Here is a 23,085-nt window from a genome sequence, read left to right on the forward strand (position 1 = left end):
GAGATGTGTGTTTTCTATACACTTTGTTTAAGGGAGCGCCTGTATAAGAATTGATAAACTATGACTCTGAAGGAGAGAAATAAAGCTCCTCAAAAAAATCCTCTTGGTGGCTTCCATGGTGGCTCAGTGGTAAAGAATTCACCTACCAACATAGGAGACATGGGCTCGATTTCTGATCTGGGAAGATCTCACATATGGCAGAGCAACTAAACTCAGATACAACAACTATTGAATCTTTGCTCCAGAGCCTGGGAGCCGCAACTCCTGAGACCATGTGCCTGAACTACTGAAGCCCACACACCCTAGAGCCCATGCTCCGAAGCAAGAGAAGCCACCACAATGAGAAGCCTGAGCATGGCAATTGGAGCATAGCCCCCACTCGCCACAACTAGAGAAAAACTTGAGGGCGGCAACAAAGACCCAGCACAACAAATAAATTAAATAAATAGATAAATAAAAAGCCAACTTTGCTCTCAGGACTTCCCTGGTGGTCCAGTGATTGGGACTCTGCTCTTCCACTGAAGAGCGCAAGAGGTCGATCTTTGGCTGGGGAACTAACATGCCACAAGTTGCGTGGTGCAGCCAAAAAAAACCAGGACATAGGTTGGTGCTATCAGAGTGTGTTAAACTTCTCAAGGTTGATAGAATAGTTTACAAATGTCAGTAATTGAATACAGTATTTTTACAACGAATACACTAAAAATAGAGTTTCCTAATAAATATTTATGGCCCCTTATAATTCAAAGTGTTGAAACTATTTTTTAAAAATCCTGTTAATATTATAGGAAAGCTCTTTGTTCTTTCCAAATGGACTTCGGAATCCAAGTGGACTTAGAAGAGATCTAACTTTATGGGTAACATGGCACAGAATACACAAAGATATAACTAAAATTTTATGGTCATGAATATGTAAACTGTTGGTAATTTTCTTCGTCATCCATCAATCAAAGTTTAAGAATCAGTTTGGTGCTTTGCTTGGGCAAAAGCTATTGTTTCAACAATTTCTTAACATTTCTGTCAAGCTTCTTGCTTAAAACAGAGCAAAACACGTGGCTTTCATTTTAGTTTTGAATTCATTCAACTATACTTCAAATATATATATATATACACACACACATAAATTCAGTCAATATTTACTCAAAGATATTTGATTTGGGGCTTTCCATAGTTTATTTTCACAAGCGACATATTTTCCGTGGAACATGCCAGATGAATTATATGCAAAATGTATCCCTTGAATGACCAAAGAAATTTATCTGCAAAATGGAATGACTGGATGCAAACCAAATAAATTTTAGAGGACAGCTGCCAAAAATAATGACATGGAGTAATTTATTACAATGCTGAGGCCCAGTTTGGAACTGTGTGCACAGTGTATGCATATCTTTTACAGTTAAAGGCAGTCACAGCTCTGTGGAGATGCACAAGGGGGTCTGGACAGTCCCCTGCAAATATCAGAGTTGTGCACCATTATCCATTTGAGCAAGGACAAGATTTTCCATAGAAAATAGTTCTATTTTCATTTTAAAATTTGTATTATTTTATTTAATTTTTTATTAAATATTTTATTATTTTTGTAGTTGATTTACAATATTGCATTAGATTCTGGTATACAGAAGTGATTCAGTTATATGTGTATGTATACATATATATTCTTTTTCATATTCTTTCCATTATGGCTTATTACAAGATATTGAGTATAGTTCCCTGTGCTATACAGTAGGCCCTTTTTGATGATCTGTTTTATATATGGTAGTTTGTATCTGCTAATCCAAAACTCCTAATTTATTCCTTCCTCACCCCTTTTTTGTTTGGTGATGATGTTTGTTTTCTGTGAGTCTGTTTATGTTTTGTAAATAAGTTTGTGTCGTATTTTAGATTCCATATATAAGCGATATCATATGGTAGTTGTCTTTCTTTTTTTGACTTACTTCACTCGTTATGATAATCTCTGGGTCTATCCATGTTGCTGCAAATGGTATTATTTTGTTCTTTTTTATGGCTGAGTAATATTCCATTGCATATATGTACGACATCTTCTTTTTTCCTAAAAAAAAAAAAAAAAAGATTGATTGATTGATTTTATTATTTTGCTGTGGTGGGTCTTCATTGCTGCATGTGGGATTTCTCTAATTGTGGTGAGTGGGGGTAGTCTTCGTTGCAGTGTGCAGACTTCTCATCGCGGGGGCCTCTCTTGTTGTGGAGCACAGGCCCTAGGTCCACGTGCTTCAGCAGCTGTGGCTCGAGGACTTAGAGCTCAGGCTCAGTAGCTGTGGTGCACAGGCTTAGTTGCTCCACAGCCTGGGGGATGTTCCCAGACCAGGGATCAAACTGGTGTCCCCTGCTTTGCAAAGCAGACTCTTAACCACTGGACCACGAGGGAAGCCCCTGTACCACATGTTTTTTAATCATCTGTTGATGGACGTTTTGTTTGCTTCTGTGTCTGGGCAATTGTAAATACTGCTGCAATGAACTGCAATGAACACTGAGGTGCATGGATCTTTTCAAATTGGAGCTTCCTACAGATATATGTCTATGAATGGGCTGGCTGGATCATATGGCAACTGTAGTTTTAGTTTTTGAGGAACCTCCATACTGTTTTCCATAGTGGCTACATCAATGTACATTCCTACCAACAGTGTAGAAGGGTTCCCTTTTCTCCATGCTCTCTAGCATTTGTTATTTGTAGGCTTTTTAATGGTGGCCATTCTGACTGGTGTGAGGTGGTACCTTACTGTAATTTTGATTTGCATTTCCCTAATAATTAACAATGTTGAACATATTTTCATGTGCCTATTGGCCATCTGTAAATAGATGCCTTTCTCTGGAGAAGTATCTAGGTAGAAGACAGTTCCAGAAAAGGAGTTTTCCTAATTACAAGGCTGCTTTTCTAACAGTCCTTGATGAGCTTTCCTCAGCATGCAACTATTAATAGTCTCTACAAACACACACAAAACAAAAAAAAAAAAACCAAAACTCACAACATCACTAGAAAAACAGGAATCAATTACTGCTAGAATGTAGAGGGAACTTCCATTTGCCACAAGGAGGTGTGAGATGATAGCAATAGAAGGCAGACAATATCTTTAACTTAAATAGAAAAAGCTGCTGCTCTTATTTCTGTTGTTCTGGTTCCTAAGATATAATTGAAGAGTGTATCCTTTAAACTAAAGAGGACTTGATTTTGTAGTTTATAAGGATTTGTCACATTCCCTCAACAACAACAAATTCAACTAACAAAAGAAATACACCTACATAAAATCTGGTTGTTTTGGTTGAGCTTAATGTCATGTTTTACTGTTTGATTTCTTGATTGGTTGCTGAAATCAGAGTTCCATCCACTCCTGATTTAGCCCCTTGTGACAAAGGGCATCCTTTTATGGTAAGGGCTTCCCTGGTGGCTCAGATGGTAAAGAAATTGCCTGCAATGCAGGAGACCAGGGTTCTATCCCTGGGTTGGGAAGATCCCCTGGAGAAGGGAATGGCTATCCACTCCAGTATTCTGGCCTGGAAAATTCCATAAACTCTATAGTCCATGGGGTTGCAAACAGTCAGACTTGACTCTCTGAGTTGAGTTTAGTGACTTTCACTTTAACTTTCACTTTTATGGTGTAAACTATGATCTCACCAGGCAAGGGACAGTTTTTCTTAGAAAAGGGGTCTATGGGGATAGGGCCTGTTAGGTGAAAGTCACAGAAATATAAGTAGAATGCAGTCATAAAATACAAGTAGAATAAAAATACAAGAAGAATTCAGCCATAAAACAGTTTGACTTAAGGACCTCTGTGGACTTTTCTTCTAGGAATATAAGGAGTCAGTAGTAGGGAATTTAAACATTCAGTTCATATACTGATAGGTTAGAGATAAAAAGTTGATTTTTAAAAATAGAAGCTAAGATGTGTGTGTGTGGTCAGTCGTGTTCAACTCTTTGTGATGCCATGGACTATATAGCCCACCAGGCTCCTCTGTCCACGGAATTTTCCAGGCAAAAATACTGGAGTGGCTGCTCTTTCTACTCCAAGAAGCTAAAATGGCATTTGATAAAATTTGATTGTCATTCCAAGTGTTCTACTTAGTGTTCTACTTACAGTGAATTCTGTAAATTTCCCTTTGAAATCAAAATTATTCTGGATCTGCACCAATGTAGCCATGAGGACTAGAGAAGGCAACATTATCATGATTTGCAAATGTTCTTCCTGGAGTAACAGGCAAATTTGGCCTTGGAATACAGAATGAAGCAGGGCAGAGACTAATAGAGTTTTGCCAAGAAAATGCACTGGTCATAACAAACACCCTCTTCCAACAACACAAGAGAAGACTCTATACATGGACATCACCAGATGGTCAACACTGAAATCAGATTGATTATATTCTTTGCAGCCAAAAATGGAGAAGCTTTATACAGTCAACAAAAACAAGACCAGGAGCTGACTGTGGCTCAGACCATGAATTCTTTATTGCCAAATTCAGACTGAAATTGAAGAAAGTAGAGAAAACCACTAGACCATTCAGGTATGACCTAAATCAAATCCCTTATGATTATACAGTGGAAGTGAGAAATAGATTTAAGGGCCTAGATCTGATAGATAGAGTGCCTGATGAACTATGGAATGAGGTTCGTGACATTGTACAGGAGACAGGGATCAAGACCATCCCCATGGAAAAGAAATGCAAAAAAGCAAAATGGCTGTCTGGGGAGGCCTTACAAATAACTGTGAAAACAAGAGAAGCGAAAAGCAAAGGAGAAAAGGAAAGATATAAGCATCTGAATGCAGAGTTCCAAAGAATAGCAAGAAGAGATAAGAAAGCCTTCTTCAGTGATCAGTGCAAAGAAATAGAGGAAAACAACAGAATGGGAAAGACTAGGGATCTCTTCAAGAAAATCAGAGATACCAAAGGAACATTTCATGCAAAGATGGGCTTGATAAAGGACAGAAATGGTATGGACCTAACAGAAGCAGAAGATACTAAGAAGAGATGGCAAGAATACACAGAAGAACTGTACAAAAAAGATCTTCACAACCCAGATAATCACGATGGTATGTGAAGTCAAGAGGGCCTTAGAAAGCATGACTACAAACAAAGCCAGTGGAGGTGATGGAATTCCAGTTGAGCTATTTCAAATCCTGAAAGATGATGCTGTGAAAGTGCTGCACTCAATATGCCAGCAAATTTAGAAAACTCAGCAGTGGCCACAGGACTGGAAAAGGTCAGTTTTCATTCCAATCCCAAAGAAAGGCAATGTCAAAGAATGCTCAAACTATCGCACAATTGCACTCATCTCACACGCTAGTAAAGTGATGCTCAAAATTCTCCAAGCCAGGCTTCAGCAATATGTGAACCGTGAACTTCCTGATGTCCAAGCTGGTTTTAGAAAAGGCAGAGGAACCAGAGATCAAATTCCCAACATCCGCTGGATCATGGAAAAAGCAAGAGAGTTCCAGAAAAGCATCTATTTCTGCTTTATTGACTATGCCAAAGCCTTTGACTGTGTGGATCACAATAAACTGTGGAAAATTCTGGAAGAGATGGGAATACTAGACCACCTGATCTGCCTCTTGAGAAATTTGTATGCAGGTCAGGAAGCAACAGTTAGAACTGGACATGGAACAACAGACTGGTTCCAAATAGGAAAAGGAGTATGTCAAGGCTGTATATTGTCACCCTGTTTATTTAACTTATATGCAGAGTACATCATGAGAAACACTGGACTGGAAGAAACACAAGCTGGAATTAATATTGCCGGGAGAAATATCAATAACCTCAGATATGCAGATGACACCACCCTTATGGCAGAAAGTGAAGAGGAACTTGAAAGCCTCTTGATCAAAGTGAAAGTGGAAAGTGAAAAAGTTGGCTTAAAGCTAAACATTCAGAAAACGAAGATCATGGCATCTGGTCCCACCACTTCATGGGAAATAGATGGGGAAACAGTGGAAACAGTGTCAGACTTTATTTTTGGGGGCTCCAAAATCAATGCAGATGGTGACTGCAGCCATGAAATTAAAAGACACTTACTCCTTGGAAGGAAAGTTATGACCAACCTAGATAGCATATTCAAAAGCAGAGACATTACTTTGCCAACAAAGGTTCATCTAGTCAAGGCTATGGTTTTTCCTGTGGTCATGTATGGATGTGAGAGTTGGACTGTGAAGAAGGCTGAGTGCCGAAGAATTGATGCTTTTGAACTGTGGTGTTGGAGAAGACTCTTGAGAGTCCCTTGGACTGCAAGGAGATCCAACCAGTCCATTCTGAAGGAGATCAGCCCTGGGATTTCTTTGGAAGGAATGATGCCAAAGCTGAAAGTCCAGTACTTTGGCCACCTCATGCGAAAAGTTGACTCATTGGAAAAGACTCTGATGCTGGGAGGGAATGGAGGCAAGAGGAGAAGGGGACGACAGGGGATGAGATGGCTGGATGGCATCACTGACTCGATGGACGTGAGTCTGAGTGAACTCTGGGAGTTGGTGATGGACAGGGAGGCCTGGCGTGCTGCGATTCATGGGGTCGCAAAGAGTCGGATACGACTTAGCGACTGATCTGATCTGATCTGATCCCTTCTTTTGGGGAGGGAGGTTGTTATCTAGAAAACCCAAGAGAATCAACTGAAACTTTTGACCTGAATCAACTGAACCCTCTGACTCTGAGAGTCAAGGCAAAGACAGGCACTCGCATTTATTCATCGGTGATAATCCCTCGCTGATATGATGGGAATTACAAGAAAAGGATGAAGAAAGAATCTCACTGGTAATAACTACAAAGAAACCTAAACATTCAGGAGTAAATTAATCAAGAGATGGACAAGAAAGAGAAAACTTGATTAAGAGACAAAAAGAGAAGAAAGAAAAACTTTTTGTTTTTTAGGACAGAAAATGTGGTGTAGTGCTTGGTGGTGAGGTGGGTATTGGGTGAGATCCTGAGAGTCTCTATAAGATCAAGGGACCACCCCCTCCAACCCCCCCACCCCCACCCCCTCCCTCTCCCCTCCCCCTCCCCCCTCCACACCTAGGCCCCTCCTCCACTACAGAGGGAGGCGGGGCTGGGAGTGGCTGTGGGAGGGGCTTTGAAACACTTGCCTGATGTTGTGGGGCTTGGAGAAAGCTGGAAAAGGTGCTTAGGGCTGGGTTTTTTTTTTTCAAACTTTGAACTTTTTATTTTGAATTGGGGTATAGCCAGTTAACAATGTTGTGGTAGTTTTAGGGGAACAGTGAAGGGCTTCAGCCATACATATATATGTATCCATTCTCCCCAATTTTGTTTTGATTTTTTTAAGCAGTAAACTTTATTTATACCATTCTCCTTTGCCTGCTCCCTTCTATTCTTCGTGAGAATCTGCAGTCCCATCTACATAGGCTTCGGACCCAGATCTGTGTCTGTTTTAGACACATCACCCTCAGGCCAGCATTAGGAAGAGAGCAGGAAGGCTCAGTTTATTGAGATTATACAGCTGCCTCAGAAATGAAGCGTCCAATCAAATTCAGTTCTCTTGGGGACTTCCCTGGTGCTTCAGTGCTTAAGGAGGGGGAACTAAGATTCCACAGGCAGCAGAGCAGCTAAGCCCACACACCCCCAGGAAAGGCCCTGTGTGCTGCAAATAAGACCCAATACAGCCAAAGAGATAAGTAAATAGATATTAAAATTCAGTTCGCTGGGTCTGAGTTACGGCCCTTTACTAGTATAACAAACCAAATGAAATGGTTCTTATAATTTTCCCTTACACTCAGTTCATCTACGTGGTTGTACGTTGAAGCTAATTTCCAGGGTGATTCGGTAAATTCTCTCAGTGCTCCAGAACGGCGGGCATGGTAACACATTTGGTAATGATGTGTCTCACATGCTATCTGTGCTGAAGGCTTTTATTTGGAGTGACATCTCATTTAATGGCTGTAGCACAATATATCTGCTCTAGCAAAATTGTCATTTCCATATCAGGTCAGCAAAACTTTATTTTTTTGCCTAAAATAATTACTATTTCCATTTCTGGTTTAGGAAGATTAAGAATCATTTGGGATACATATCAATGAAGAGACATGTTTGAAATGGAACTGTAAAGAAATAGACTATTCCTCTGAAAGCTTTGATTTTAGTCAGATCATGGTATAAGTGATATGATAAAAATACTCAGTGTTGGTATAACTATAAAAATGAGAGGTATGTTTGAACTTTGAGTTTCACAGCTAACACACACATTTTAGAGGGCTCAGGTAAAATATACTGTATGTTTGTGTTTTAGGCAACATTTTCCTGTAACTGTGATGATCAATACACGGGTACTTTCTGTGAAGAATTTGATGCCTGCCAGAAGAAACCCTGCCAGAACAATGCCAGCTGTGTTGATGCAAAGGAAAAGCAAGATGGTGGCAACTTCACCTGTGTCTGCCTTGCTGGTAAGGTTTCCACAGTTCAGAGTGACTGTGTGTCTCTCTGTAGAACAGACACTTATTAATTAACAATGGTCAGGCAATACATTGTCCAGCTGTTGGACAGGTGCCTCCCAGGTCTCATTTAGTTCCATCAGTCCAGCTTTATGTCATTGGGAATGGAGGAAGGAAGTTGCCTTGGGGATAAACATCGTGTCCCTTGGCTGTTTTTCTGACATTAGGATGCTTCTCTCTTAGCATCTACCATTTCTATTTTGGGACAATGATATTCCTGGTCGAATAGAGGACTGGATATTTCAAAGACAATTCTTCAAATATGTTCTGAGTGTGGGCTGGCGCTGTGCTGGCTGATTTTGCTAAGTTCCTTAAGAAGAATTTAGGCTAAACTATGCAGGTGGGTAGGTAATGCCACCCAGTCCTCTCATTTGTTTAGTTTCCTGTTGTCCATGTATGTTTTAGTCCAAGTTCCTGGAACACCATCCTGCAGAATTGGGCAAGTCTTTAATACTCCCTGGTTAGTATGGGGGAGTCATCGACTCTGCATGAGACTTTCGCATCTCAGAACACAAAGTGTGACTCTTAAGAAAGTGCACTGGATGGTGTGTCCACAGACTTCTGTTCTCTTGCAGTCATCTTATTGACTTACCACTCAGCCAAATCGGTTATAAACCCTGAAGGAGCAGGAAATGGCATTTTACCGGTGAACATTTTGATATAACTGTTTCTATGCAGCTTAAAAGCAAACACCACATTATTCTTTTTTCAGCATCAGTAATGTGTAAAACTGACATCATCTTCCCCTTTCCACCTCATCCTCTTGCCAATCTCTGCCACTGGGCAGGGATTCAGGGTGATGTAAGGGCTGGGGAAGGCAATGGCACCCCACTCCAGTGCTCTTGCCTGGAAAATCCCATGGATGGAGGAGCCTGGAAGGCTGCAGTGCACGGGGTCGCTAAGAGTCGGACACGACTGAACGACTTCACTTTCACTTTTCACTTTCATGCATTGGAGAAGGAAATGGCAACCCACTCCAGTGTTCTTGCCTGGAGAATCCCAGGGACGGGGGAGCCTGGTAGGCTGCCGTCTATGGGGTCACACAGAGTCAGACACGACTGAAGTGACTTAGCAGCAGCAGCAGCAGCAAGGGCTGGGGATGGAGAGACAGGTGGAGTGAAGTGGGAGTTAGGGTGATTAACTGCTCAGTGTAAGGTCTGTCAATGCAGAAATTCATAAACAAAGAAGTAAAAGTTCTTCACTCATCTATCCCAGCTTACACTTTATAAGGTCATAAGTGTAGGTTAATAGTTTGGTTTATGTTTTCCAGACCAGTGTTTGTGTGTGTGTGTGTCTATGTATGAGTATGGGTATTTCCCTTGCAGATCAAATGATTGTCTTTCTGTATGTTAAAAAAGCAGTTATAATATACATCCTGCTCTACAGCTGACTTTTTTCAGTGTTTACCAGTCGATCATAAGTATACTTCCATGTCAGTATAGAGAGCTACCTTATTCATTTGAATAATTCCGTCACATGTTTCCTAACACTGTATGTCCAGGCCAAACTGCTGCCTATTTGCTGTCTCTGCGCGTATGTTCCAGGCCACCGTAAGCTCAGTCATTCCAAAGCTGAGCTCATCGTATCCCCAGCTCCACACAGCTCAGCTTCCGGTGTTCCATCTGTTTCTACGAGCCAGACCTCTACAAGTCACCCTGGGTGCCCCCCCACCTCCTGCTCTTCCTGCCTCCGAGTGTTCTCCATCTTTCCCCCTAAAGACTTCTCAAATCACCCCCCTCTCTGCAGCCCCATCGCCACTGCTCCATTGTCACTGCCTTTGCCCCTTGTCTGTGTGACTGAGATAACCTCTCACATTATCTCTGTCTGCGCTTGTCCATGGAGCCAAAGCAACCACGCAGAAGTGAGCCCTGGTTCTCATTATGTCAGTTCCCCGACCCAGACTCCGTTCTCCTGGGTGATTATTTTCCACTGCATATCTGATCTGATGTTGTTGCTTTTGACTTAATCCCCTTCTTCCCAGGGCTCTTGGGATGAAGGCCAGAATCCTCCGCCTCATTCTTCTCTGTGATCTGTTGCTCACCCACCTTGCCAGCCCCATCTCGCCCCGCTGCTCCCCTTTCTCAGGGACCAGCCACCTTGGCTTTCATCTCCCTGGGTACTCGAGCTGCTGCAGGACTTCGTCCGCTTCTTTGTGCCTGGACAGCTCTCCCTGCTGCCTCCCTTTTGCCAGGTTTCTATTTTGGATCTCACTAAATACCCCCTTTCCTTAGGAAGTCTCACATGAATGCTTCAATCTAGGTCTCCTTCCCTTTTCCTCTTTTGTAGCTGAGTGTTCCTTTCCTTCACAGCCCTCCCCTGTTTGCAGTGGATGAGTGCACGTGTGATTCTTTGATTTCTGCCTGTCTCCCCACCTGAATCAATCCCATGAGCGCACAACCTGAATTATTTCTGTTCTACATCGTGTCCCACTGTGTCTGACGAGTCCTGAATGCTCAGACAATGTGTTGATGGGGTGAATTAATGAAAGGGTATGAACGTGGCCTGATGTTTTAAACCATTCCTCTATTGATGAGTCTTTAAGAGAGTTTGAATTTCTCTGTTATAAGTGATGCTAGGATGAATCAAAATCCTTCTGTACATAGTCTCAATCAGAACTGATAGGTGGAGCTTGTCACTGTTTGAACTGAAATGATTTCTGTTTGATGTTTTTTTTTTTTTTTTTTTAATCCAAGTCTGTTCTCAGAGGAGACTTTTTATTTTCAAAGAACGCAGGTGCACAGAATTGGTATGACCATAATGCTGGGTTTGTGATACTCTCTCTTCTTATCCATAGCATACTTTTATCTATTTACTTAGCTATTTCAATATACAGTAATCAGTGTTGGAACCACCACTATAACCAGAAGTTAGACCTGATAACTAACTATATAGTCTCCTCACCAGCCCGTCTCTCAGTCTCTATTCCCCATCCAGTTAACCCTGAATCTTGAGTTGATCCTTCCTTTGTCTTCCTTTTTATATGATCTTAATATTTACATGGCTTCCGAGGTGGCATGGTGGTAAAAAATCCGCCTGCCAATGCAGGAGATATAGGAGACATGGGTTTGATCCCTGGACTGGAAAGATCCCCTGAAATAGGAAATGGCAACCCATTCCAGTGTTCTTGCCTGGAAAATCCCATGGACAGAGGAGCCTGGAGGGCTATGGTCCATGGGCTCACAAAGAGTTGGATACGACTGAGTATGCATGCTTGCATAAACATTTACATGTTTTACCAGTAAGCACATTCTCGTGTATTTTCTCTGGAATATGTGCCAGGGGTTGTTTGAGGTTGAACCTAGGAGTGGAATTACTGGAAAATACGCTTGATTAATTGTAGGAGATCATGCCAGACTGTTTTCCAAAGTGGTGACACCCATATATACTCTCACATGAAATGCATAAGTGCTCTTATGGATTCAGGTCCTCTACAGTACTGTGTAGGGTCAGAAGTTTTAATTTGTGCACAATGAATGGGTGTAGAAAAGGTGCTTCATTGTGGTTTCTGCACTTTGTGGTTTGCTAACGATACTGAGGTCCTCTTCCTGTGTTTATTACTTGTTTTCCTATCTCTCACTCAAATTTGTGTGTGTGTGTGTTTACTCTTCTTGTTGGCTTGCAAAAGTTGTTTTTTTGTTCTCATCATTCGTCAGTTGTATGGATTGCACATGTTTTCTCCAAGTTTGTAGTCTGTCTTTTCCCTCTGAGGGATTTTTAAAAATCATTGTTGTTGTTGTTCAGTTACTAAGTCATGTCCGATTCTTTGCTACCCCATGGACTGCAGCACGCCAGGCTCCCCTGTCCTTTGCTGTCTCCAGGAGTTTGCTCAAATTCATGTCCATTGACTTGGTGATGCTATCTAACCGTCTCATTCTGTACCTCCCTCCTCCTTTTCAGCCTTTCCCAGCATTGGGATCTTTTCCAGTGAGTTGGCTCTTCCCATCAGATGGCCACAGTATTGGAGCTTCAGCTTTAGCATAGGTCCTTCCAATGAATATTCAGGGCTCAATTCCATTAGGACTGACTGGTTTGATCTCCTTGCTGTCCAAGGGACTGTCAAGAGTCTTCTCCAGCACTACAATGCTAAAGCATTTCTTTGGCGCTCAGTCTTCTGCAGTGATTTTGGAGCCCAAGAAAATAAAATCTGTCACTGTTTCCACTTTCTCCCCTTCTATTTGCCATGACGTGATGGGACCAGATGCCATAAACTTCATTTTTTGAATGTTGAGTTTTAAGCCAGCTTTTTCATTCTCCTCTTATACCCTCACAAGAGGTTCTTTAGTTCTTAACTTTTTGCCATTAGAGTGGTATCATTTGCATATCTGAGATTGTTGATATTCCTCCTGGCAATCTTGATTCCAGCTTGTGCTTCATCTAGTCTGTATATAAGTTAAATAAGCAGGGTTACAATATACAGCCTTGATGTACTCCTTTCCCAATTTTGAACCAGTCCATTGGTCCATGTCTGGTTCTAACTAACTGTTGCTTCTTGACCTGCATACAGGTTTCTCAGGAGGCAGGTAAGGTGGTCTGGGAGTCCCATCTCGTGAAGAAATTTCCACAGTTTGTTGTGATCCACACAGTCAAAGGCTTTAGCATAGTCCATGAAGCAGAAGTAGATATTTTTCTGGAATTCTCTTGCTTTTTCTATGATCCAGCAGATGTTGTCAATTTGATCTCTGGTTCCTCTGCCTTTTCTAAACTCAGCTTGCATGTACTGCTGAAGCCTAGCCTGAAGGATTTTGAGCATGACCTTGCTAAGCATGTGAGATGAGTGCGGTTGTACGGTAGTTTGAACATCCTTTGGCACTGCTCTTCTTGGATTGGAATGAAAACCGACCTTTTCCAGTCCGGTGGCCACTGCTGAGTTTTCCGAATTTGCTGGCATATTGAGTGCAGCACTACCGCCTTGTCATGGTGAGGGGCTTGCAGAACTCAGTGTGTAGCCTGTGCAGGGTTACCCAAGTCGGACGGGTCATAGTGAAGAGTTCTGACAAAACGTGGTCCACTGGAGGAGGGGATGGCAAACCACTCTAGTTTTTAAATTGAATTATAGTTTATTGACAGTGTTGTATTAATTTCCGGTGTATGGTATAGTGATTCAGTCATATATATATATATTCTTTTTATATGTATATATATTCTTTTTCAGATTCTTTTCCCTTATAGATTATTGTAAAATATTGAGCATAGTTCCCTGTGCTATACAGTAGGTCCTTGCAATTGTCTAGTTTTTATAAAGGAGTGTCTATATGTTAGAATCATAGTTTAAGCTACTTTAAATAATCTCCACTGGTGTTTACCTGGTGCTGATTTCTGAGGTTCTTGAATGGCATAGAATCTCTATCATCTTCTACTTTATTCAAAGGTGGCTTCACATTGGCTTGGTCTCTCAGCCATCCTGCTTCTATCAGGGCCTCCCTGACTCCCAGCAACTCCTTCACTGGCCTTTCCCAGAGCTGGGTTCCAGTGGGATTCCTTCCTCAGAGCCTCCATTCTTCCTCCTGCTCTAGAACATCCCAAGCAGAGGTAGAAGGGATCTAGGAACTCTGGTACTTAACTCTGTCTTTGCTCAGCTGCTACCTGACTTGTTCCTGCAGTTCTCTTAGGCACGTTCCTACTCGATCAGTTCTCATGTCCTATGGGAACAACTGCTCTTCCCCCTTTTAGCATCTCCCTCTCCATGTGCTTTTTAAAAAATTTAATTTAATTTGGCCGGACCTTGGAGCATGTGGGATCTTAGTTCCCTGACCAGGGATCAAACCTGTGCCCCCTTTGGGAAGCATGGGGTCTTAACCACTGGACCACCAGAAAACTCACTCTCCACTTCTTTCCACTATAGTACACACACACATGCAGACACACACACAGATGTATGCACACACGAATAGCTAGTGTTTATTCAGTGTTACAGAGGAGCCTGACATGCTACAGTCCATGGGGTCACAAAGAGTCATACGTGACTTAGCAACTGAACAACAGCAGCAGCAACACTCAGTGTTAACCATATGCCAGGCTGTGCTAAGTGCTTTCCAGTGCTGCTCTTAGAACAATCTCTGGGTTAAATACTCAATTATACTGATTTCAAGGTGAGAAATCTAGGACATGGAGAATGTGGTAACTTGGTCAAGAATATTAGGGTGACATGGAACTGTACTGCAGGAACACACCAATTCCCAAATCTCCTGACGTCCAAGGAAAGCCTCATTTCCACCTTGTCATAGTCTGATGAAGGCATTTGGTCTCCAGGTGGCAACTCAGGGATCTGGAGGGTCTGTGTGATGTTCTGAGAGCGGTGCCTGGACGCGTCTTAGATCACTTCTGCTACCTGCCATTTGCCAGAATCTGGTCACTTGGTCCCTAGAGGCTCTGCCTGGAAGGGAGTCAGTGTGGTGAGCGTACCGGTGGTCTCTGCTGTGCTGGGTACACGTGCCAGTAACTCTTGCGCTGGGATTTGAATCCAGGTCCTCTGTGTCCCAAGCCCACCTTCTTGATCACGTTACCACACTCTTTTCCTGTGTGTGCAGCCACACGGTGAGCTGAGAATTTTCCTGGTACAAACATGTGATTCAAGACCACGTCATGCTTCCAACTTTCTCCTATCAAGTAGGGCTCTTCTGAAGAACAGAAACATTAGGCCATTTTGTCCCCAGAGGTGGGGCTGGATGCTTGAAATGAGGCATTTTCTACTCAGTTTAGTTCCAAATGTCCTTGAAAAACTCATGCTTCCACAGGAGAGTTCTATTTCCTTTGTGAAAAAAACTATTTACAGGTTAATTAACATCAATTAATTGACCTCTGAAGCTCCAGCTCTGTGCCTAAGAACCTTCCAACAGTAGGAAGTCTTTTTCCTTTTGAAAATTTATCCCGCTGTGCTTTCATTTTCGCAAGTCTGATCATGAGGCATGGTTTTGTTTGATGAATGAATTAATTCAAGCCAGGTTCTTGTCAGCAGAGAACAGGAGTTTCAGAAAGTCTCTTCACAGAGACGTTGTCCTGATGCCATACTCGTTTCTCTTGGGAGCGTTTCTCGGTAAGTAAAAATATTATTTTTAGCAAAGAAGCTTTTGCTGCAGTTTTGATAATATTTTGCTATTTTGCTTTAATTTTTACATCAAGCCAGTACAGAGGATTTTAGCATCATCGGTAATCCAGAGATGTTCGAATATGGTGGATTGGATGTTGAGTCAATTAAGTAATAAACTCTGCTGTAGTTTTCATTTTGGCTTTTGTGCCCATTTCTTGGAAACAGGAGTTAATTTTATTAAATAGTGAAACACTGATAAATAGGTTATACATAGGTGTACAATATAAGATGAATTATAGATTATGGTCAATAAAATTTCTATTTGGCGGGGAAATTTTTATCAAGGGTGATTGATGATATTTTTCTGGAAACATTTTGGCAATATTTTCAAAAGGAAGAGGATTGTCAGTAGTACCAAATACTGCAGGAGGAGCTAAGGGAAGGTTATTGACTGTGGTAACAGGTTTGTCCAAGCCATCAGTGGCCTCCTGTTTACACTGAGGTGATAAGGGCACCTCGGAAGCTTGGAGGGCTCCCTGAAAGACAACATCCAGGGACAGAGGCAAGGAAGTGTACCTGGAAGATACCAAACACGCCGAAGGGCAACCCGTATGTGGAGATAGTCACAGCCACTCAGTTTTTATGTGGCCTAGAAGCTTCCTTGGTGGCTCAGATGGTAAAGAATCTGCCTGCCAATGTAGGAGACACAGGTTCCATTCCTGGTCAGGGAAGATCCCACATGCAGCAGAGCCTCTAAGCCCGGGCACCACAACTATTGAGCCTGTGCTCAGTCCGCATGCCCAGGAGCCTGTGCCCACAACAGGTGAAGCCAGCTCAGTGAGAAGCGTGTGCCTCACAACTGGAGAGTGGCCCCTGCTCGCCACAACTAGAGAAGAGCCCGTGAAACCATGAAGACCCAGCACAGCCAAATATAAGTAAATAAAATTATTTTAAAAATATGAGAACACAAACTCCAATTCTGTTGACATGTCTGACACATAGTAGGTGCTTAATGAAGACTTGTTGAATCAACGAATGAATAGAATGAGATGGAATTCCACCCAGGGCACCTACATATGTATTGAGGGCTGGGTCCCCTTAATTCTCCTCTCTTTACACATATTATATTTTTTCCTTCCACATCAGACTGTGACTGGCCTGGGGGTGGTGCTGATCTATGATATGACTCATTTCTCCATCCCGGGTTGGTGCGATGCCCTGTGCTTTGCTCGTAGTAGACACAGAATTTAACTTCTTTAATCAGAATGTATTTTATAAAAGCCTCCTAATTCTGAGAAGGTGATTTTTTCCTCCGAAGAGCTATTCCTTTTTTTCTGAAAAGAATGGCTGTGATGCACCACTACCACGATATTGGAAGTGTTGTACAAAGTCCGTCTCAACATCAGTGCGCTTCATTGTTTTGCCTAATTGATGATTTCAGCCTATTTTAAAAACTCATCATTTCTGGGGCGAGGGGAACTTGGTGTGTGTTGCCATCCCAGCTTCACTCTTTTAAACACCGAGGTGCCTTTGAGTGGGGGTTTGGAGTGGGTCACCTCCTCTTGGAGAAAAATCCTGAATGGAATTTGCTGGGTCCCTACACCTACTCTCGCTCAGCTTGAGCACTGAGTTCTTGAGCAGATGAGCGCAGGTTGTAAGAGGTGGGTTAGTTCAGTTTCAGGATGCAAGGGGCCTTGCAAGGAGCCTCGGAACCCACCTTGCTTGTCTTTCTCTCTCCCTCTGGGATCTTATGCTTCCACACTTTTTTGGCTTTCTCACCCTGCCATCCCCCTCCCCCATTCCAGCCCTGATTTCTAGTCTGTAAGGACTGGAGGTCTCAGCTCAAAACCAGTCCCTCAAACAAGTAAGGATTCTGCAAGTCCTTGGGGCGGCTCTGTGTGCTCACCTCCTCCTTACCTTACCCTCCTCTCCCTCCTTCCCTCTGTCATCCTCTCCATCACTGCTCTATGTCCAATTCATAATTTTCTGTTGGACTTTAAAGAAAGCTGAGTGCTGAAGATTTGATGCTTGTGAACTGTGGTGCTGGAGAAGACTCTTGAGAGTCCCTTGGACTGTGGGGAGATCCAACCAGTCCATCTTAAAGGAGATCAGTCCTGGGTGTTCATTGGAAGGACTGATGCTGAAGCTGAAACTCTAATACTTTGGCCACCTGGTGCAAAGAACTGACTCTTTGGAAAAAACCCTGATGCTGGGAAAGATTGAAGGCAGGAGAAGGGGATGACATGGATGAGATGGTTGGATGGCATCACCTACTTGATGGACATGAGTTTGAGCAAGATCCAGGAGTTGGTGATGGACAGGGAAGCCTAGCATTGCTGCAGTCCATGGGGTTGCAAAGAGTCAGACACGACTGAGTGACTGAACTGACACATCATGAATCTACTTCTCCAAGGTTATGTAGCGTCCTGCTCACTGATGTCCGGGGCTCTTTCTTAGCCCTCCTCTCTCTAGCAGCCTTCCTCTCCTGTCTTACAGAGGACTGACTTGGGTGTATTCTCCAGGGACCTCTCCAGCCTCCTCCCCGCCTTCCTTTCCCCATTCTATCTCTAGAGCTCGGTCCTTACCACCTGCTTCAGCTGCCTTCTCCTTCTTGAGACAGCAGCCACTCATTCCAAGCTGTCACCTCTAAGTGGATGGCTTCCAGACGCATCCTTGCAGCCTGGCCAGTCACCCAGTCCCAGCACCTGCACTGGGCTCAGAGGGATGCTCTGCTAACCCTCAGCCCCCTCCTCAGACTCAACTTCAGACCCTCCTCCGTCAGCCTCCCACACAGGCTTTCAAGCCTCGCTCTCCGGCCATGGCTCCAGGTTCCATCATCGGTGCCATCACTTCCCTCATTTCTCGGGCTGCAAGCTCAGTTCTGACTCTTGCTCCCCAGCCCCTGCCACTTTGTTTATTTCTGGACAGTCTCCCCATTTATGATGGTTCCCCATCTGCCGTGCACACTGCTTCCTCTTCCAGTGCCCTGATTCAAACCTCGTCATCTGCTGCCTGAATGACTGTGATAAGCCTGTCACCCTCGCCACGCTGCCTTGCTTACCACTGCAGGGCAACCTTCCAGAAGCCCAGGACCGGAGCCCAGCCGAGGGAGAGCAAAGCCTGCTCTCGCTACTCATCCTCTGTCTGACCTTGGGGGAAATTAATCTCACTGGGTCTCAACTTTCGCTCTGTGAATCAAGCTCGGTGACAGAACCCACAGCTCACAGGTCAGTGGATAAGTGATGCACACGGTGTGCTTAGAAGGGTACCCGGGGCGCTTGGCGAGTGTCATTGGATCTTACTGTTGTTACTGTTGTCGAGCCCATAGTCGGATGCCTTGCACGGAGTGCTTCTGTTCTTTCCTCTGGCCAGAGATTTGGCCTCAGCTCCTTTTGTGGCCTCCCTCTCTGGGGAGCCAACTTGGATCATGGGGCACCCTCAGGACATCCTTTGGTCCTCTGCTAAGACCCAGAAGAGCCAGACTTGAATGGATCACTCCCTGCCACTGTCTCTGCCTCAGGACTGGCCTGGCTCTCACGGTCTTTCCAAACAAATCTCATGAAAAGGAGAGAAAAGACCTGGGAGGAATAAATGAGCTTGGGATTTGGAGTCTGCGGTCCTGGGTTTAACTCCAGGCTGAGTCACTCACCGATTCTACCTTAGTCCTCTGAGCCCAAGTTGTCTTGTCTGCAAAAAGAATAACCATACTGACCTTGTAAGGATTAAAGAGAACATATCTGCACACACATGTGCAAACACATGCATACACACCCATATACTTATACACACCTAAGCACATGTCTGCATCCACATGCATACATCGGGCACCGAATAGGTGATCCATAAAGGGCAGTGGTATTAAAAAGCAGAGACATTACTTTGCCAACAAAGGTCCATCTAGTCAAGACAATGGATTTTCCAGTAGTCATGTATGGATGTGAGAGTTGGACTATAATAAAGCTGAGTGCTGAAGAATCGATGCTTTTGAACTGTGGTGGTGTTGGAGAAGACTCTTAAGAGTCCCTTGGACTGCAAGGAGATCCAACTAGTCCATCCTAAAGGAGATCAGTCCTGAATGTTCATTGAAGGACTGATGTTGAAGATGGGGCTCCAATATTTTGGCCACCTGATGCGAAGAACTAACTCATTTGAAAAGACCCTGATGCTGGGAAAGATTGAAGGCAGGAGGAGAAGGGGATGACAGAGGATGAGATGGTTGGATGGTATCACCTACTCAATGGACATGAGTTTGAATAAACTCCAGGAGTTGGTGATGGACAGGGATCCCTGGTGTGCTGTGGTCCATGGGGTCACAAAGAGTCGGACACGACTGAGCGACTGAACTGAATTAAACTGAAACAAGGGTAAGAGGAAGCGCATGAGAAGGATGGGAGTTTGTGTTCTCCTCTTTGTCTCCTTGAGGCTGTACCCATCCCTCCTTGCCCCTTTTTGCTTGTCTATTTGGAGTTGCCTCATTCTGGCCAGACCAGAGCCCCTGTTCCCAGGGAGAAGGGTGGGAAGTCTTAGGATTTCCTCCCAAATATAGCAAATGAGAACAAGAAGGTCTCTGGAAACAGTGCAGTGACGGGTATGGTAATTGAGCCTAGGGGCTCTCCCACTCATGAAAAGGAAAAACATGTGTCAACATGCAGCCAGTAAAGTCTTTTTGATGTCATATAATATTTGACTTTCACTTTCTGATCTTTTTTTCTTTGTAATCTGCATCAGATATGTACCTCTTAATGAATAATATTAATATTTGATATTTAAAAATCTGCTACTAGTTTTCCAGATCAGTGGTTCTCAAACTTTAGCACCAGCCCCACTTCAGAGTCACCTGCAGGGCTTCTTAAAACTCATATTGCTGGGTGCCATCCCCTGAGTCTTCTGTGGGTCTAGGGTACTGCTGGAGAATTTGCATTTGTGGTAATTAAGTCCCGAGCTGCTGCTGCTGCTGTTGGTCTGGGGACTTGGGGGACCACTGCTCTCCACTGCCTGTTAAAAACTGAGAGAACGAACAGTATTGGCATAATGCTTACCACTGTCAAAACCCTACAGTATTCAGGGACTTCCCTGGTGGTCCAGTGGTCAAGACTGTGCTTCCAGTGCAAGGGGCATGGATTCCATCCCTGGTTGAGGAACTAGGATCCCACATACTGCACAGTGTGGCCAAACTAAAAATCCTGTTATTCATTCGTTCAAAAATGTTGAGCTGCCCACACTGTGCCAGGCTGGGTGCGCTGGATAGAAATGTCTCGTGCCGTTTGGGGTTGATCTCATTCATCACAACTGTCTTGGGAGCCAGGTGTGGTTGTTATTCCTATTTCACCCAGGAGGGGAATGAAGGTCAAAGCCAGCCCACTGATGTGTTCGCTCAGCCGATCACTGCGTCACCACCCTGACCTCTGACTCTCCAAACCGTTGTCCTTCCACTGTGCCTCTTGCCTCTGTGCTTATTAGATGTGGTTACTTCTTTTTTTTCTAACCTTGAGGTTAATGTTTCCAGTTCTGCTGAATGTCTGCTTTCTTTCGTGCTTTTCTATCACAGATTCCCATTTAAATTATATTTTATTGATTGTCTTTTGCACATGGGCCTCCTAGATCTTCCTTTCTTTGCCTTTGGTTTTATGAGCATGTTTGCATTTGCTCAGATGTGTTTGTTTTTCCCTGCCAGCAGATCTTACTAGTTTTTTTTCTGTTAAATAATTTCTGCCTTCCGACTTTGATATCAGAGACCTCTGAGATTGAATGTCTTGATGGCACACAGATTCCTGCTATTTATTGCTTGCTAATATTAGACACTTCATCTCTGTAGCGGCAGCTGAGGCCCTGCCTGGCAGCTCTGATCCCCCCAGGGCGAGAGCTGAGGCTGGTGGGCTCTGTTGGTGGCATCAGGCTTTTAGTACAAATCCAGTTGTTTCATCTCACTGCAGAGGCCAGGCTATTAAAAGACCAGGAATGTTAAAAATAGCTCTTGCCACAATTCCCACCTTGGAAGCTTTCAGGAGAGCTCTGCAAAGAAACAATTAGATTCTACCTCACAGAGTCAAAGCAACCGCAGAAGAGTCTTTATTTCAGTAGAGAAATCATAACGATGGTACCAAAAAACCACTGTTGCAAAGAAGGAGAATGTTTAGAAAAATAACTAGTCAGTTGCCTGTTTTTTTTTTGTTTTTAATTGTCTGACTCATTTAGCGAGCTTTGTTTACACTTCATGCAATTTGCCATTGAACTCTGGAAGGTTTTCCTGCATTTGAAGAGTACAGCCAGTACATAGTGATTTGGGGCTACTGCAGGGTATATTTTTTTTAATGTTGCTGTCAATCAAACAACACCAGGAGGATGTGGTTATCTTCAAACCATTCTGATGTTCACAGAGAAACATAGCTATTTTTATCTTTATATACACTGATAAATTTTAATTATATTTATATAACTACAACATAGCATAAAATTAAATACTCACAGGCTTTGTTGTTCAGTCGCCAGGTCGTATCCAACTCTTTCTGACCCCATGGACTGCAGCACACCAGGCTTCCCTGTCCCTCACCATCTCCTGGAGTTTGCCCAAGTTCATGTCCATTGAATCGGTGATGCCATCCAGCCATCTCATCCTCTGTCACCATCTTCTTCTGTCTTCAATCTTCCCCAGCATCAGGGTCTTTTCCAATGAGTCAGGTGTTTACATCAGGTGGCCAAAGCATTGGAGCTTCAGCTTCGGCATCAGTCCTTCCAATGAGTATTCAAGGTTGATTTATTTTAGGATTGACTGGTTTGATCTCCTTCCTGTCCAAGGGACTCTCAAGAGTCTTCTCTAGCACCACAGTTCAAAAGCATCAATTCTTTGGTGCTCTGCCTTCATGATCCACATTCAATTCTCGTATCCGTACATGACTACTGGAAGGATCATAGCCTTGACTATATGGATGTTTGTTGGCAAAATGATGTCTTTGCTTTTTAACACACTTTCTAAGTTTGTCATAGCTTTCCTGTCCCCAGGCTGCATTAGACGAGATATAATCTGGTAACACACCCATTGAATGAATGAATCAGTTCAGTGCATTTCCTTACAGGTGTCAGGTCATCTTCTCCATCTGGCAGGCTTCACTCACTAGCACGTGTGCTGCCTTTCATCTGACACCATTTCTAATGGTTGGACTGCTTTAAAAGCACTAAGCCTCAGTCTGGAGCTTTCTCAATCATCCTGTATGTCCTTGAAAGTCATCCTTATTATATGTGTATCCTGAAGCACAACTTTAACACTTATATCTTTTTTGTTATACAAAAATATTCTCCAAAGAGGCAATAGAACCCCTGTGATTCCCTAAGAGATCAGCATTTCCAATAGCACCTGTTTTTAAAGCAATTATTTTACTTACAAACTGACAATCACAATTATAAAGTCTTCAATACCTTAAAGTTTTTATAGTCAAATAATTTATTTTAAAATGGTCTCTAACTTGCTCAATGAAATGAAAGTTACTCAGTTGTGTCCGACTCTTTGTGACCCCATGGACTATACAGTCCATGGAATTCTCCAGGCCAGAATACTGGAGTGGGTAGCTTTTCCATTCTCCAGGGGGATTGTCCCAACCCAGGGATCGAACCCCAGGTCTCCCACAT

The 23,085-nt window shown here is 43.3% G+C and overlaps 1 protein-coding gene across 1 annotated transcript in view; it reads left to right on the forward strand.

Moving 5' to 3' along the window:
- Positions 1 to 23,085, forward strand: part of DNER (delta/notch like EGF repeat containing) — a 390,856-nt gene that overhangs the window by 227,947 nt on the left and 139,824 nt on the right. The window contains exon 6 of the mRNA XM_070379858.1: positions 8,234 to 8,387. Coding sequence (XP_070235959.1) covers positions 8,234 to 8,387 — 154 coding nt within the window. The remainder of the gene's footprint in view (positions 1 to 8,233; positions 8,388 to 23,085) is intronic.

Source organism: Bos mutus, chromosome 2 (genome assembly GCF_027580195.1).
Source record: "Bos mutus isolate GX-2022 chromosome 2, NWIPB_WYAK_1.1, whole genome shotgun sequence".
Classification (NCBI taxonomy): Eukaryota; Metazoa; Chordata; class Mammalia; order Artiodactyla; family Bovidae; genus Bos; species Bos mutus.